This window comes from Canis lupus, chromosome X (genome assembly GCF_011100685.1).
Source record: "Canis lupus familiaris isolate Mischka breed German Shepherd chromosome X, alternate assembly UU_Cfam_GSD_1.0, whole genome shotgun sequence".
Taxonomy (NCBI): domain Eukaryota; kingdom Metazoa; phylum Chordata; class Mammalia; order Carnivora; family Canidae; genus Canis; species Canis lupus.
The window spans coordinates 120,794,910-120,809,639 of NC_049260.1; the positions used below are offsets into that span (position 1 = coordinate 120,794,910).

Sequence of the window (14,730 nt, forward strand, 5' to 3'; positions counted from 1 at the left end):
TTAAAATTTTTGCCTATTGTACAAATTTAGCCAAAGAGTTCTTGATTTTTCTAAATAGTTTGGTCCAGTTTGCATCTGTAGGTTTTTGTTTAGAGACCAGCTGTAAAGAATTACAGCTCCCAGCCTCAGACTTCCAGATTCTATCTTTGTACATTCTGAAATCAGTCAATGCTATTTTAGAGGCTTGCAGTTTGTGGACTCCCTCAGAGCTGTTAGGAGGTCCATCAAAAAAGAAACAGCCTGCCCTGGCTTCCACTTTCCTGCTCTGTCTTGATTTTGCTAAGTTCCAAGCAAACACAAGAACTCTGGTAACTTGTCAGACACAGAGGAAGGCTTTACATCTGTCCTGGGTCTTTGGAGCTCCCAGTTCTCATTATTAGCTTTGATACAAGCTTCCAGTGGGGCCTAGCCAGACAATAGTCCACAAGCCATTGTCATTATATGGATTACAGTTCCAAAAAGACTTGGACTGTGAGCTGCCTGTAGCTTAACTTAATGCCACAAGAGCATTGAAATGAGTGTCTCTAATTAGGCAGCCATATGGTTTTGCTGCATACATGAGCCCTACCAAGCAGTTAGAGTGTATGGGCTTGTTTCCGTTCCGTCCCCGATTTCATCTGCCCTTTCCCACCTCTGTGCCATTGTTGTTGCTTTTCTTCCTACCTGGAATACTCTCTTGCTCCTAGCCCCTCAGGGATACCGATTGAAATTCTCCTATTCTTCAAGGCCAAGTTCCCATCCCCTCCCTCTTGGAGGCACTCCTGAAACTTCCCTGGAACACTTCTTCCCTCCATTGACCCTCCTGAATTATGTATATGTCCCTGTCTTAATACTCTTTCTAGACCACTGATGGGAGGATAGCGACAAGGTTCAGTCATCCATCTCTATACCTGGCCACTCCTTCCCACCTCTCTCTCTCCTACTCCACATCTCATCTCTGCATCTACAACAGTTCCCTGCTCAAAAATGGGCAATCAGAACATGTTTTGCTGATGTGGAAACCAGAAGTCAGAATGAGCAAATGATTGAAATTCTGCTTTCTGTATTAGCCCATGGGAAATCAGACAAGCTTTGAGTATATGCCACATGGCATTCAAATATCTAATATTGTCTTTAAGTGTTTCAAATTTCAATATGTAAAGTTTGGTTATAATTAGGACTTCAAAACTCTAGATTTCAAAAAAAAAAAAAACTCTAGATTTCTTCTACCTCCACATAGAAATAATAAAAAAAAAAACAATTCAGCCAACAATAATGAATGTCTGCTTGAATTTAAGAAACTTGTGGATTCTGATTGTCTAAAACAAACTTCAAAGCAGGGGAGAACTGAGCAGTATTTTATTTTATTTTTTTTGAATTGAGCAGTATTTTAATTCAAAGAGTTCATCTGATTACAGGTGAGACGCAGTATCTCCTGTGTGAATGACAGCAAAGAGCCGCATTGTCAATTAGAGAAAGGAACACAAATCTGGAAGTTGAATTCATACTTTATCTGATTTGAAACCTGTATTATTTACTGTTGAGATTTATATGAGATTAGATTTCTCTGCTTAAACACTAAATCAAGCTTAACAGGAGGAGATACTGCAAATAAACAATGTTCTCTCAAATGGTGCTTTTAATACTTTCATTAAAAAGGAAATCTAGCAAAAAACAAAAGTAAAAGAAAGGAAATCTGGCTGAGCTTTTTATTGCAGACATTGATGGCTCTATAAATTTTGATGAGCCATGCTCCAGAATCCATGCACCCTTAATAAGAGAAGGTGCTTCTCGCCAACTTATAGATGCAGCATGATTTACAAGTGTTGGCTTAGTGCCCAGGAAGGTCTGGGTTCCAGGCTCATCTCTGCTACAGACCTAGGCAAGTTCTTTCTTCTCTCCGGGCCTTGGTTTCCACATTTAGAAAGAATTGAATTATGGGATTTCTTTTCTTTCAATGAACCATGGGTAATAAAGTAAAGATAGTTATGTTGCAGTTCATGCACTGTATTATGTTATTGCTCATTATTTAGTTTGTTTGCAACCACACCCTTTGTTTTTTAAGAATGCTAACAACTTAAGACACTGACATGGTGTCAATGTTTTTTAAAATGTCTCCAGCATTTCATCTCTCTGGATGCATTAACCTTATCATCATTGCGATGAGTCCGTGTTAAAGTCAAACAAGAAAATGTCAAACTTCTGTCAGTTTCCTCACTTGCATCTGTAAGTATGGAGAAACATCATTGGAAGAATTGTATTAAAGCAACATCCCTTAGCTTAACTTCCTCATTCTATATTTATACCTAGAATTTGCTGTTTAATGCATGCCTCTGCCACATTGTGGCAGTTATGGGTCAAGAAGGTGCAGACATCAAAGTATGCTGGGAAATTGGGTTGCCAGCACTCAGAATCTGGCCGTTACACCTCTAACATCCATGGCTGGGGTAATACGCAGATGCATACAGAGACCTATTTGTGGGCCTTGACATAACATTTGACTCTTTAGTGTAAGTCTCTCACGATTCAGGACCTGCCAGGAGTGGCCTGGTCACTGGGATGAGGAACAAGAACCTGGTATGGGCCTGTAAATAAGTCAGTCAGCTGTCAGAGGAAATCACCTTTTTTGTATCCAGATGTTTGGGTTCATATACCAGTAGAATTTGGGGATGCCTGGGTGGCTCAGCAGTTGAGTGTCTGCCTTTGGCTCAGGGTGTGATCCCAGTTCGGGGATTGAGTCCCACATCATGCTCCCTGTGAGGAGCCTGCTTCTCCCTCTGCCTATGTCTCTGCCTCTCTCTCTGTGTTTCTCATGAATAAATAAATAAATCTTTTTTTTTTTAAAGTAGAATTTGTTCAACTGGAAGGGCCAATTTTGTTGCTGTGTTGATGGACTATCCTTTTGAGCGATTGAGGGTGTCGAGCTAGGTCGCTGATGTCCAAGGTCCCAGCCAGCTGGGAATCTCGCAATATGTGGCCTATGGAAACAGAAGTCTCATGTCTGATGAGGTAGCCTTGCTGTTCAAAGACATACTTCTACATCTCTCTTCCTAAGCATTTACATTATTACATTTACAGGCTTTTAGTGCCATTCCCACCTGCTTCAAGAAGAGAGGTGGAGGTGATATGATTTTTTTTTTTTTTGGTAACATGGTTACTGCTCTGCAAAGTAGTCACCTTCAGACCAACAGTATTAGAAATTTTGAGTGCTAATATAAGCAATGAAATTTTCATCTCTCCCAGACTTATGTTGACTTTGGCTATGATGAATGTTTTCTTTGGGGTTACATTCAGGCAGTCTGTACTATTAGCTGAGCTTCTTCCTAATATCTCTTTTTTTTTTAATCAATGCTATTCTTTGCAGAAGTGTTAATAGAATAATAGAGAAAATAAAGGAATATTTTCCACTCTCTCCATTTTAAAAGAGATTTTTATGATAAGTAAAGTTGGTGTCTGATACAGAACCACACTCAGAAAGCTGACAGTTCTTTTGTACTCGACACTTCAGAAATCAGTGATAGCTATTTTTTTCAGTACATTTGAAACTGTGTAATGAAATATTGGTCCAATTATTCTTTTTATGAAATAAAAAAACCAAAATGTTACCTACTCACTCCAGTTTCACTCCGTATTGAACTTTATAAACTACTTTAAAAAATTAAATACCTTTCATTGTGTGATGACAGATGGCAGCTGCACTTGTGGTGAGCAGAGCGTAATGTATAGACTTGTCAAATCACTACATGGGACACCTGAAGCTAATATAACATTGTGTGTTAACTATGCTTCAGTAAAAAACATTAAATTAGTTTTCTTCTGTAAGTCTTGGTATGGTCTGAAGCCCAAACCATCCTACCCTGTTTGACCTGAAAAATGTGAGTACAAAGTAATATTACTATTTGTGCTATTACTTTTTTTTTTCATTGAATTCAACAAATACTCGTACCATGAGCAAGGTTCCAAGTACCTTATGTGTTTTCAGTAACCTACCACTATGTCAGCCTTAGAAAGGTGGCAGGCTCTATGAACCCCAGGTGTAACAAGCAAAGGGTAAAACCTTGGAAAATGGGACACACTTACAAAATGACAAGTCCCAAAGAAACACCCCAAGAGCACTTGTACAGTACACTCTGAAGGGCTGACCTTATAGGGAGATGAATGCGCATTTACTCTTTAAGGAATGCCAGCTCTGTTTGTGTCTCCCCCATTCACTGCTGTGTTCTTTGGTGCCTAGAGCTGTACCTGGCACTTAGTAGATGCACAATAAGTATTTCTTGAGACCAGACTTGGAACGAAGACATCACTGTTCTTTTCGAGAGTTGCTGTAACTCCTGGACATTCATCACTTCACTCTCTGGCTCTCTTGATCCTTAGCATTTGAGTATCTCCATCAGCTGACCTTCCCAGCCTTTTTAAAAGACTCAGAAACTCCCTGGTTTGGATCACCCTGGAGGTTATCTACAGCACCCTTCTATGTGATGGCTGAATTTTCTCTCCAACATATGCTGTTGAGCATTCAGGCAGCCTCTAATGAGGTGGAAGGTTCCTCAGTGCTGTGACCCCATCTGCTACTCAGGAAGACTATAGCAGCCTAGCGTCATGGTCTTGATTTGTTCAGCTGCTAGTTGGTCTGGCTGCTGGTCTTGCCCTCACCTTTCAGGACCTGCCTTTATCAGCATAACTTGCCTGGCATTTCAGCACCTTTCTTTCTGGAGCTCCCTTGCTCTGGCCCCATCCCTACCCTTTTCTGGAGCTCAGTAGCTCCCTCCCACCCTAATGCCCTCACACTAATTTCCTACTGGCCTGTGTCTGCTTCTCCTGCAGGCCAAAATGCTTCATCGGTTCCCTAGATACTCACAGATTCATTCACTCAATGTAGCAACTCTCTGCTGCCACCCACCTCTCATGCTAAAGCAGTCATCCCTTGCTTGAGTAGGTTTGGTCAGAGTGAATTTCCTCCTTTCCTTCCCTTGTTCCTATGTTTTTGTCTCCCTTCTGCACTGTTGTTGCAACATTTCTCAGGGGAATTAAGTTTAGGGCAGCCCGGGTGGCTCAGTGGCTTAGCGCTGCCTTCAGCCCAGGGCATGATCCTGGAGACCCAGGATCGAGTCCCATGTCAGGCTCCCTGCATGGAGCCTGCTTCTCCCTCTGCCTGTGTCTCTGCCTCTCTCTCTCTCTGTGCCTCTCATGAATGAATGAATGAATGAATAAATAAATAAATAAATAAATAAATAAATAAATAAATCTTTTTAAAAAAAGAATTAAGTTTAGACGATGTTTTCATGTCTTCAAAGGATAAAAGGGCAACCTCCCGAGGTGAAATTGACCCTTTATAAAGTGATGAGAATTTTTTCCTTCCAAACTGAGACAGAGCTGATTTCTCTTTTATTTGATCTAAACTTCAATATGCAGTGCAGTCACATGTATGATAAAGAGGTGCTGTGTCAGCCGCAGCGAAGGATACAAAGTCAAGCAAGGCATGGGCCTCGTTTGGGGAGTTCGGGAAGGAGATTCAAGGAGTAAGGGATAACTTCTACCCCAAGTGGGGTTCAGGAAAGCCATCACCCCTTCACCAGTGAAATGTGGCCCTGCCACATTTTAGAATCTGCTTGACAGCTCTGGAAACACTGCAGTCCACCTGCATCAGACTCTCCCTAGGGCCACTATTAAACAGGTGCAGAACCAGGCACTCCTTTAAAGGGGGCAACACGTTTTCTCTCCAAGGAAACAATGTTTTGAAAGTTATCATTTCTGCAGTGCATCCTATACAAGCAAAACTTTGTTTTCTCCCCTTCTTTTCAAGATAGGACTTGGAATGCCAAAATGAATCGGGCTGATTTTTTAGAACAATCAGAACATCTAATTATCTGATGCTTCCACATGCCACTGAAATCTGGGAGATGGAAGCAGTTTTTAGGGAAGGGGTGCATATGCTCTGCATACGCGTGAGAGATGGAAAGGCACTGGAATCAGTGGGTAGGATCGATATATGTGTGGAGGGAAGTGGAGACGTGAGGAGATACTGCAATGATAATGGCAATGAGCCCAGGCTCAGACCTAGACTCAAATCTAGGGTCTTCTTATTATTGTGTAACCTTGGACCAGTCTCTTAAGTTCTCTGAGCCTTAGTTTTGTTTCTTCAAAGAGAGGGAAGAAATATAATAGCCCTTTCTTGTGGGCGAAGGTATGGAGACATATATGTTGAGTGCCCAATACAGTGCTGCACACACAGCCAGTGCTCGGTAAGTGGTGGTTCGAATAAGCAAGGACCAAGAAGGACAAGGTAGGCTAAAGAAGGTAGGCTAGGGCAGCCCGGGTGGCTCAGCGGTTTAGTTCTGCCTTCAACCCAGGCGTGATCCTGGGGTCCCGGGATCGAGTCCCACATCGGACTTCCTGCATGGAGCCTGCTTCTCCCTCAGCCTGTGTCTCTGCCTCTCTGTCTCTCTGTTTCTCATGAATAAATAAACAAAATCTTTTTAAAAAGTAGGCTAAAGGACCATGGTGGAAAGGAGAATTTAACCCAAGTTCTCTCTGAACACTTGGAGCTTCAGAATAGGTCACAGAGCTGAAGGCAGAAATGTACCCTTTTAAAGTGTACAGTTCAGTACTGATAATATATTCATAGTTTTGAGACCATCATCACAATCAATTTTAGGGTGTTTCCATCAATGCAAAATGAAACCCATGCCCATCCATGGGCATTTGAGTTGTTTCTATTTTTTTTTACTATTATGAATAACGCTGCTATGAACAATCACGTACAAGTTTTGTGCAGTCATGTTTTCGGCTCTCTTGATTATATGCCTACAGGTGGATTTACTGGATCATGTGGTAACTCAATGTTTAACTTTTTGAGGAACTTCCAAACTTTTTCAAAGAGACGCAACTTTCTACATTCCCACCCTCAATGTGTGAAAGTTGCTATTCTCCACATCCTCATCAACATTTGTTAATTGCCAGTCTTTTTTGATTATGCCCATCCTGGTGGGTATGAAGAGGATAAATGGGATTCAAATTCCTGTCCTTTTGTGAGAATTAGATATCAATCATTATAAGGAAGAGCTTTGGGAAACTGTAAAGTGCACAAGTATGAAGTATGAGTAAGAAATAATTCTGGTTTCATTGCCTGGGTTTATCATGAATATTAGGTTCTGTGAGTAATACGGAACTAAGACAGGAGTTAGAGGAAGGAAGTATTTTTAGAAAGATGCTTCTAGCATTAGTGAAGAACTACTATAGCTATTTCAAAAGTCAAATTGCCCTGTTTCAGATGTTTGTGTATGTCAGGGTAATTGGCGAGATTCTCAGAATTATGACACACTAAAACAAAAGTGGCTTCATTTTTTCTAGTGTTATTATGAAGTGAATGCTAGTTAAAATGATGCCCGGAACCTGACTCTTCATTGAATTTTCTGCACTAGGCCCTGCCAAGTGAGTCATTGGCATATGAGAAGTCTTTGGCTGGTTTTTAAATGCTGCTACACCGTTGGCATCGACTAGGGTACCACTGGCTTTGGACGTAGACTGATGCTCTTCACTCTTTTGATGTGTTTGATCTTAGGCAAGTCAATCACCCTCTTAGATTTCCTCGTAAGTTTGCTATATAAGGCCAAAATGAAATAATACCTATGAAAGCATTAATGCTGTGCCAGGAACAAAAGGGTTTTTTCTTACCACCACCATTAGCCTGGCCAGTAAGACAAATTCCACGGTAGACACACAGCCCTAAGGTTAGGGCCCAGCTCAGAAGGAGTGATCTATTTTCTCTAAAGTTTATCATTTATTATTATTATATTCATTATATTATTAATAGTTTTGTTGAGTTATAATTGACAGATAACAAACAGCACATATTTAAAGTGTCTAATTTGATAAGTTTTGACACGTGTATATCCAGGAGACCATGATCAAAATAAAGATAGTGAATCTACCCCTCACCCTAAAACCTTCCTTGCACCCTCATTCCTACCTCTGTTCACCCCCAGGGCCCAGGTAACCACTACCTGCTTTCTGTCACTAAAGGTTACTTTGCATTTTCTAGAATATTGCATAAATACAGTCATTCAACATGTACAATTTTTGGTCTGGCTTTTTTCACCCAGCATAATTATTTTGAGATTCAGTAGTTTATTCTTTTGATTGCTCAGTCATAGTGTGCGCTAATTGTAGGACTATGCCATACTTCATTTATTCATACACGTGTTGATGGACATCTGCACAATTCACAGTTTGAGGCTATTACACATAAAGCTGCTATGAACATTTGTGTACAACCCCTTGTGTAACCATGTGCTTTTATGTCTCTTCGATAGATACCTAGGAGTGAAATGGTGAAGTCATATTTTAGTCTTTCTGATTTTAGCCCTTTTAATAACTACATAGATATATGTCATTTTGGTTTTCATTTGCATTTCCCCAGTGACCAGTGATTCTCAGCATCTTTTCATGCACTTATTAACTATTCATATATCGTCTTTGGTGAAGTATCTGTTCAAATCTTTTGCCCAATTATTATTGTTTTTAAAGATTTATTTATTTATTCATGAGAGACACACACAGAGAGAGAGAGAGAGAGAGAGAGAGAGGCAGAGACACAGGCAGAGGGAGAAGCAGGCTCCATGCAGGGAGCCCGACGCGGGACTCGACCCCAGGTCTCCAGGATCATGCCCCAGGCCGAAGGCAGCGCTAAACCGCTGGGCCAGCGGGGCTGCCCTCTTTTACCCAATTAAAAAAAATTGTGTTATTTTCTTTGAGGATTCATCATATATTTGGGTACAAATTCTCTGTCTTATATATGGTTTGCAAACATTCTTTCCCCATCTGCTGCTTGTCTTTTAATTCCCTTAACAGTGCTTTCCAAAGAGTAGAATTTTTTTATTTATTTTTGGTAAAGTACAATTGATCAGTTAGTTCCTGTATGGATTATACTTTGGTGTCATATCTAAAAATCTCTGCCTAACCTAAGGTCATAACTGTTGTCTCCTATAGTTTTCATAACAGTTTTATAGTTTTAGGTTTTATATTTGGGTCCATAGTCCTCTTTGGGATGATGTTTGCATGTGATGGGAGGTATGGATGATAAGTTTTCTATGTTTTTTTTTAGTATATTGATATTAATTTTTCCAGCCACCTTTGTTGCTAGAACTATACTTGCTCCAATCAATTACACTTTTGTCAAAAATCACTTGTCTATATATGTGTGGATTTATTTCTGGATTCTCTATTATGTTCCATTGATCCATTTATTTATCTTTATGCCAGAATCCCATTGCTGTGATTATTGTACTTTATAATACGTCAAAACCAGACACTCTTTATCCTGCAACTTTGTTCTTTCCTAAAGTTATTTTGTTTTTTTTTGTATTTTCATTTAAAATTTTAAATCATATTGCCAATTTCTATTAAAAAAAAGTAATGAGATTTTGATTGGGCTTGTACTAAAACTGTTGACCAATTTGGGAAGATTGGCATCTTAAGGATATTGAATTTTATACTTTTCAATACATAGGTCATTCACCTATTTTGTTACATTTTTCTCTCAGTTTATCTTATTTTTAGAGGCTATTGTTAATTTTTTATTTCAATGTCCAATTGATTGTTGATATTGTATGGGAATAAAATTGATTGAATTTTGTATATTGACTTTGTAATCTGCAACGTTGATGAACTCATTTATTAGTTTTAATAGCATGTCCTCTGTGAATAAAGGCAATTTTACTTTCTCCTTTCTAATCTGGGTGCCTTCAATTTTTTTTCTTGCCTAATTGCCTTGTTGAATAGAAGTGGTAACAGTGGGTATTCTTACCTTGTTCCTGATCTTAAGCAAAAACTAGTCAGTCTTTACTCATTAAATATGATGTTAACTGTGGTGTTTTTGTACATTGCTCTTATTGAGTTGAGGAACTTTCTTTCTATTCCTAGTTTGTTGAGTTCTACTACTACTACTACTACTACTACTATTATTATTATTATTATTATTATCCAGTAAAGGATGTTGAACTTTGTCAAATGCTCTTTTTGTTTCTATTGAGATGACCATGTGTTTTCCCTTTAATCAATTAATATGAGTTACTACATTGATTGATTTTTGGATGTTAAGCCAGTGTTGCCTTTTTGGGATAAACTGCACTTGTTCATGTGTTATAATCCTTTTATAGGTTCCTGGACTTGTTTTGCTAGTATTTTGTTGAAGATTTCTGTGCCTATATTCATAAGGGCTATTGGTCTATAGTTTTATTTTCATGTAATATCTTTGGCTTTGATTTCAGGGTAATACTGGCCTGAGAGATTGAGTTGGGAAGTGCTCCCTATTCTATTTCTTGGAAGAGTTTGTGAAGCATTGGTGTTAATTCTTCTTTAAACATTTGGTTAAATTCACCAGTGAAGCCACATGGACCTCAAATTTTCTTTCTGGGATATCTTTTAACTACAAGTTCAGTTTTATTAACATATAAAGGGCTATTTGGCTTATGATTTTCTTCTCTTTCTAACTCTCCTTATATCCTCCTCCTTCTTTTACATACCATTACTAGCTTATTATAAAGCAATCAGCTCAGAAAGAACCAGAAGGAAGAGATGCAGTAGGGCAAAGTATGGAGGAAAGGACCCAGAGCCTCCATGCCCTTTCGAAATGTGTCACCACCCTCCCAGAATCTTGAGGTTTTGGTCAACCTGGAAGCTCTTCACAGCTTGGTTTAAGGGTTTTTGTGGGAGCTGTATTACTTAGACATGATTGTTAGATCATTGGTCATTGGTGATTTATTCAATCTTCAGCCAGTCACTCCTTTCCAAAAGTCAAGAGCCAGGTTGAAAGTTTCAATCCTCTAATCACATAGTTGGTTCCTCAGGCAACCAGCCTCTTTCCTGAAGCCTGAGATAGCTTCATATCTCAGAGCCCACCAAGAGTCACTTCATTAGCATAAAACTAGGTGTAGTTGAAATGTATTTTTTCTTGAGTGAGCTTTGGTAGCTTGTGTCTTTCAGAGAATTTATCCATTTAATCCAAGTTATCACATTTATTGGCATACATGTTGATACTATTTTCTTATCATCTTATCTGTAGAATCTGTTGTGATGCTACCTATCTCATTCCTGATATTGGTTATTTGTATCTTTTCTTTTGTTCTCGTTTGTCTGGTTAAAGATTTATCAATTTTATCATCCTTCTCAAAGAATCCTCTTTTGGTTTCATTGATTTTCTCTATTGTCTTTCTCTTCTCTATTGCACTGAAATTGTTTTAGTCTTTATTATTTTCTTTCATCTGCTTTCTTTGGGTTTAAGGTGCACTAGTTTTGTAGATTCTTAAGCTAGAAACTGAGGTCATTGATTTGAGGCATTTCTTCTTTTCAAATATAGGCATGTAGTAATATAAATTTCCCTCTAAGTACCACTTTGGGCACATCATGTAAATTCTGTTAACGGTGTGTTTTTATTTTAATTCTGTCTAAAATATATTCTAATTTCCCTTTGATTTCTTTGTCTCATGAGTTACTTATAGATGTATTATTTACTTTCCAAATATTTAAAGATAATCCAGACATATTTCCCTTATTGATTTCAAATTTAATTCTATTGTGCCCAGAGAATAAACTTTGCATGATATGAATTCTTCTGAATTTATTGAGACTTGCTTTCTGACCAGAATAGTTTATCTTTGTTGGTAAATGTCCCATGTGCACTTGAATGTGAATTCTGATGTTATTTATTCTGTAAATGTCATTAGGTTAATCTAATTGACAATGTGGGTCAAATTTTCTATCTCTTTACTGATTTTCTATGTACTCATTTTCTCACTTACTGAGTCAGGGGTATTGAAATTTCTGACTATGATTGTGAACTTACCTATTTCTCCTTGCAGTTCTATTGGTTTTTGTTTCACGTAATTTGAAGATCTTCTATTAGTAGCAAAATGTTTAGGATTTTTTATTCTCTTGTTTGACAGCTTTATTATTATTAAATGACTTTTTAGCTTTGATAATATTTTTCCTCTGAAATCTCTTTTGTCTGATACTAATAGAGGCACTCTGACCTATGGTTAACTCTATTGCCTCTTTCCTACAGGGACAAAACCCAAATGAGAGACTGTCTACCTAAGAATATAAATGAACTGAAAGTGATCACTAAGTTTCTCCACCTAGAAGCTGAAATCTTGTTACTGCTGTTCATTAAAAAAAAAAAAAAAAGAATTCCACAAGTACTCCTCCAAGAAGGTAAGGTCTATTTCTCCAGAAGGCTGCAGAAGGAAAGGAGTTAGGATGCTAAGAGTGCCAGCAGTAAAATAAAGTTATAAAAGTGTTTTGTGGGTGAAGATACATATTGAGAAGAGCTTTTTACATAACAAACACATTCCTCTGGTGAAGTCAAGCTCCATCCTGGGTGTATTCATCAGTTTTAGATTGTAGTTTTTTGCATGCAAACACCCATTACAACTTGCAGCATCTATGCATCTGCCTCATCCCCCCCTACACTATTAAAACCTAAACCTGAGTAGCACACCTACTGAGATAAACAAGATCCCCAGATTTGAAACAAGAATAGGATACACATGGGGCACCTGGGTGTCTCAGTCAGTTAAGCATCCAACTCTTGGATTTCGGCTGAGGTCATGATCTCAGAGTTGTGAGATCAAGCCCCATGTTGGGCTCTACGCTAGGCCTGGAGCCTGCTTGAGATTTTCTCTCCTCTCTCTCCCTCTGCCTTCCCCCTCCCACATTGTTTCTCTCTCTCAAAAAAATTTTTTTTTTATAAAGAAACAAGGGACGCCTGGGTGGCTCCGTGGTTGAGGGTCTGCCTTTGGCTCAGGGCGTGATCCTGGGGGTCTGGGATATAGTCCCATATCAGGCTTCCTGCAGGGAGTCTGCTTCTCCCTCTGCCTATGTCTCTGCCTCTCTCTGTATCTCTCATGAATAAAATAATAAATAATCTTTAAAAAAATAAAGAAACAAGACTAAGATACCCAGCAGAGCAAGTTTATTCAGTGAAGTCTTGATAACCTGAAGGTAGTGATTTCAGATTAGAAAACAGAAAACTGAGGAGAGCTATGCGGTCACTGGCAAAAGGAGGTGGGGATAAAAAAGATCCCTGGTAGTATCCAAGAACTCAATGATCTTCAAAGTGTGTAGAGGAATTTGTAGGAGGGAAATGAGATGATTCACATCTCTGCATAGACTTAAATATGGCCATGTTATCATGGATGGATTGAAGGTAAGATTAAAAAACAACAACTTGGCATCGGTGAAGGGTGGAAAAGAACAGAATGTATCACTTAATAGAGTGGCTGTGGGGAAGTTTGGAGGAGACACCCTCCCTGACATGTGACCCACCAAAAATTGACATACAGAGATGAGAAGGGTGACAGGTCAGTGTGGAAGACTCTTAAGGGCTGCTAAGAAAATTTCCCCTTTCACCCACTACAGCATCTTGGCTTTTCCAGCATCTCCCCTCCCCCGCAGTTTGGTCAACATGGTCTTTTGTGATGTCTAAGTATCCCTAGGCTACCACTGGCTACCAAACAAAGCTGAAGGGTGTGTGCCTCATTATCCTGCAGGGTATATAAAGGCGGGTGAGGAGGCCTCGGGCAGATCACTGGGAAATTTTGGCATGGGCAAGGTGACCTATAAGCCACAAACTTCTAGCAGAGTTACAGAACAACCGACTCCAAGCACCTCAGGGAGAAAAGAGAAGACCCCCTTTCAACTCGGGTCCAGAGACAGTGACATGGTGAGATGACTCCACCCAAGCTCCTCCTCATCCCTTGATTCCTTGCCCCCTAGACTCCTTCCCTGTCCCTATCTGGCACACATATCCTCCCAAGCCTGTCCCTTCTCCTGAAGCCCCTGCTCCCTTCCACCCTCCTTTTTCCTCCTAAATCAATGCCCCTCTGTGGCCCACCCTATTGTCTTCACAGGTAGCCAAGACAATTATGAAAGCTAAAAGATATCCTCAAGGGAGTTTAAGAGAAGACACCTCTTCCAGAGTTCCCATCCCTTTAATTAATTCTAAGAAAACCAAAGGATCAATCCTATTCAGCCATTATCACAAGCTGAATGAAAAGCTGAATCAAAATGAACCCAAGCAGTCCCAAGAGAGTGTAGAAAAACCCACCACTTCAGATGAAGAGCCGGGCAGCCAGAACTTCAGAGTGGAGCCAGAGGCCTCAAATATCTGTGAAATCTCCAAAGTCTAGCCACTTCGAAATGGCAACTACTTAGAGACCAAACTACACGAACAGGGTACATGCATGGTAATGAATAAAATAAAAATTCACCCTGTTGTGAAAATTTGCATGTGTGTCTCTGTGAGTTCTCTGATTGTAGGGAAGGATAAAGGAAAGGGGGGGGGGCAGGAGTGTGAGAAAAGGGAAAGAGGTGGGATTGTACAGGGTTGGGGGTTAGACTTGGAAAGTCCACTATTAGCCAGACATTGGGAATAAGGACTAGATAAGGTCCAAGTACTAAAGACAAATTTCATCACACTATCTCCCAGGCAAGGAGGAAAAAGGTCTGGTGTTCCTGCACATATACGTAGGGAGTTGGGGGGCAGCAACATCAGGGTGTAGATCGCAGGAACCTATATTGGGTGAAGTGCATGGGTGACACTGCCACCCCCACCAAAAGGCAGACAGATACATAAAATACATTACCTCTAGGCCGCTTACCTCATAGTGGTGTTTGTTACATCACATCCTATGCTATGAGACGCTAAGGACCCCCAAAGGGACCAAATCTCACCCTACTAAAAGTCAATGACAA

General features: G+C 39.7%; 1 protein-coding gene across 2 annotated transcripts in view; it reads left to right on the top strand.

Annotated features, from left to right (window-relative positions):
• Positions 1-14,263, top strand: part of LOC119878093 — a 45,807-nt gene extending 31,544 nt beyond the window's left edge. Inside the window, exons 1-4 of one of the 2 annotated variants that reach the window (XM_038588562.1) lie at positions 2,156-2,205; positions 12,041-12,189; positions 13,527-13,699; positions 13,887-14,263. In XM_038588562.1, coding sequence (XP_038444490.1) covers positions 2,171-2,205; positions 12,041-12,189; positions 13,527-13,699; positions 13,887-14,165 — 636 coding nt within the window. In that variant the 5' untranslated portion in view covers positions 2,156-2,170 and the 3' untranslated portion in view covers positions 14,166-14,263. Of the gene's footprint in view, positions 1-2,155; positions 2,206-12,040; positions 12,190-13,526; positions 13,700-13,886 lie in introns of those variants that run through there. The other variant, XM_038588563.1, reaches the window with a different exon arrangement.
• Positions 14,264-14,730: the final 467 nt, after the last annotated feature.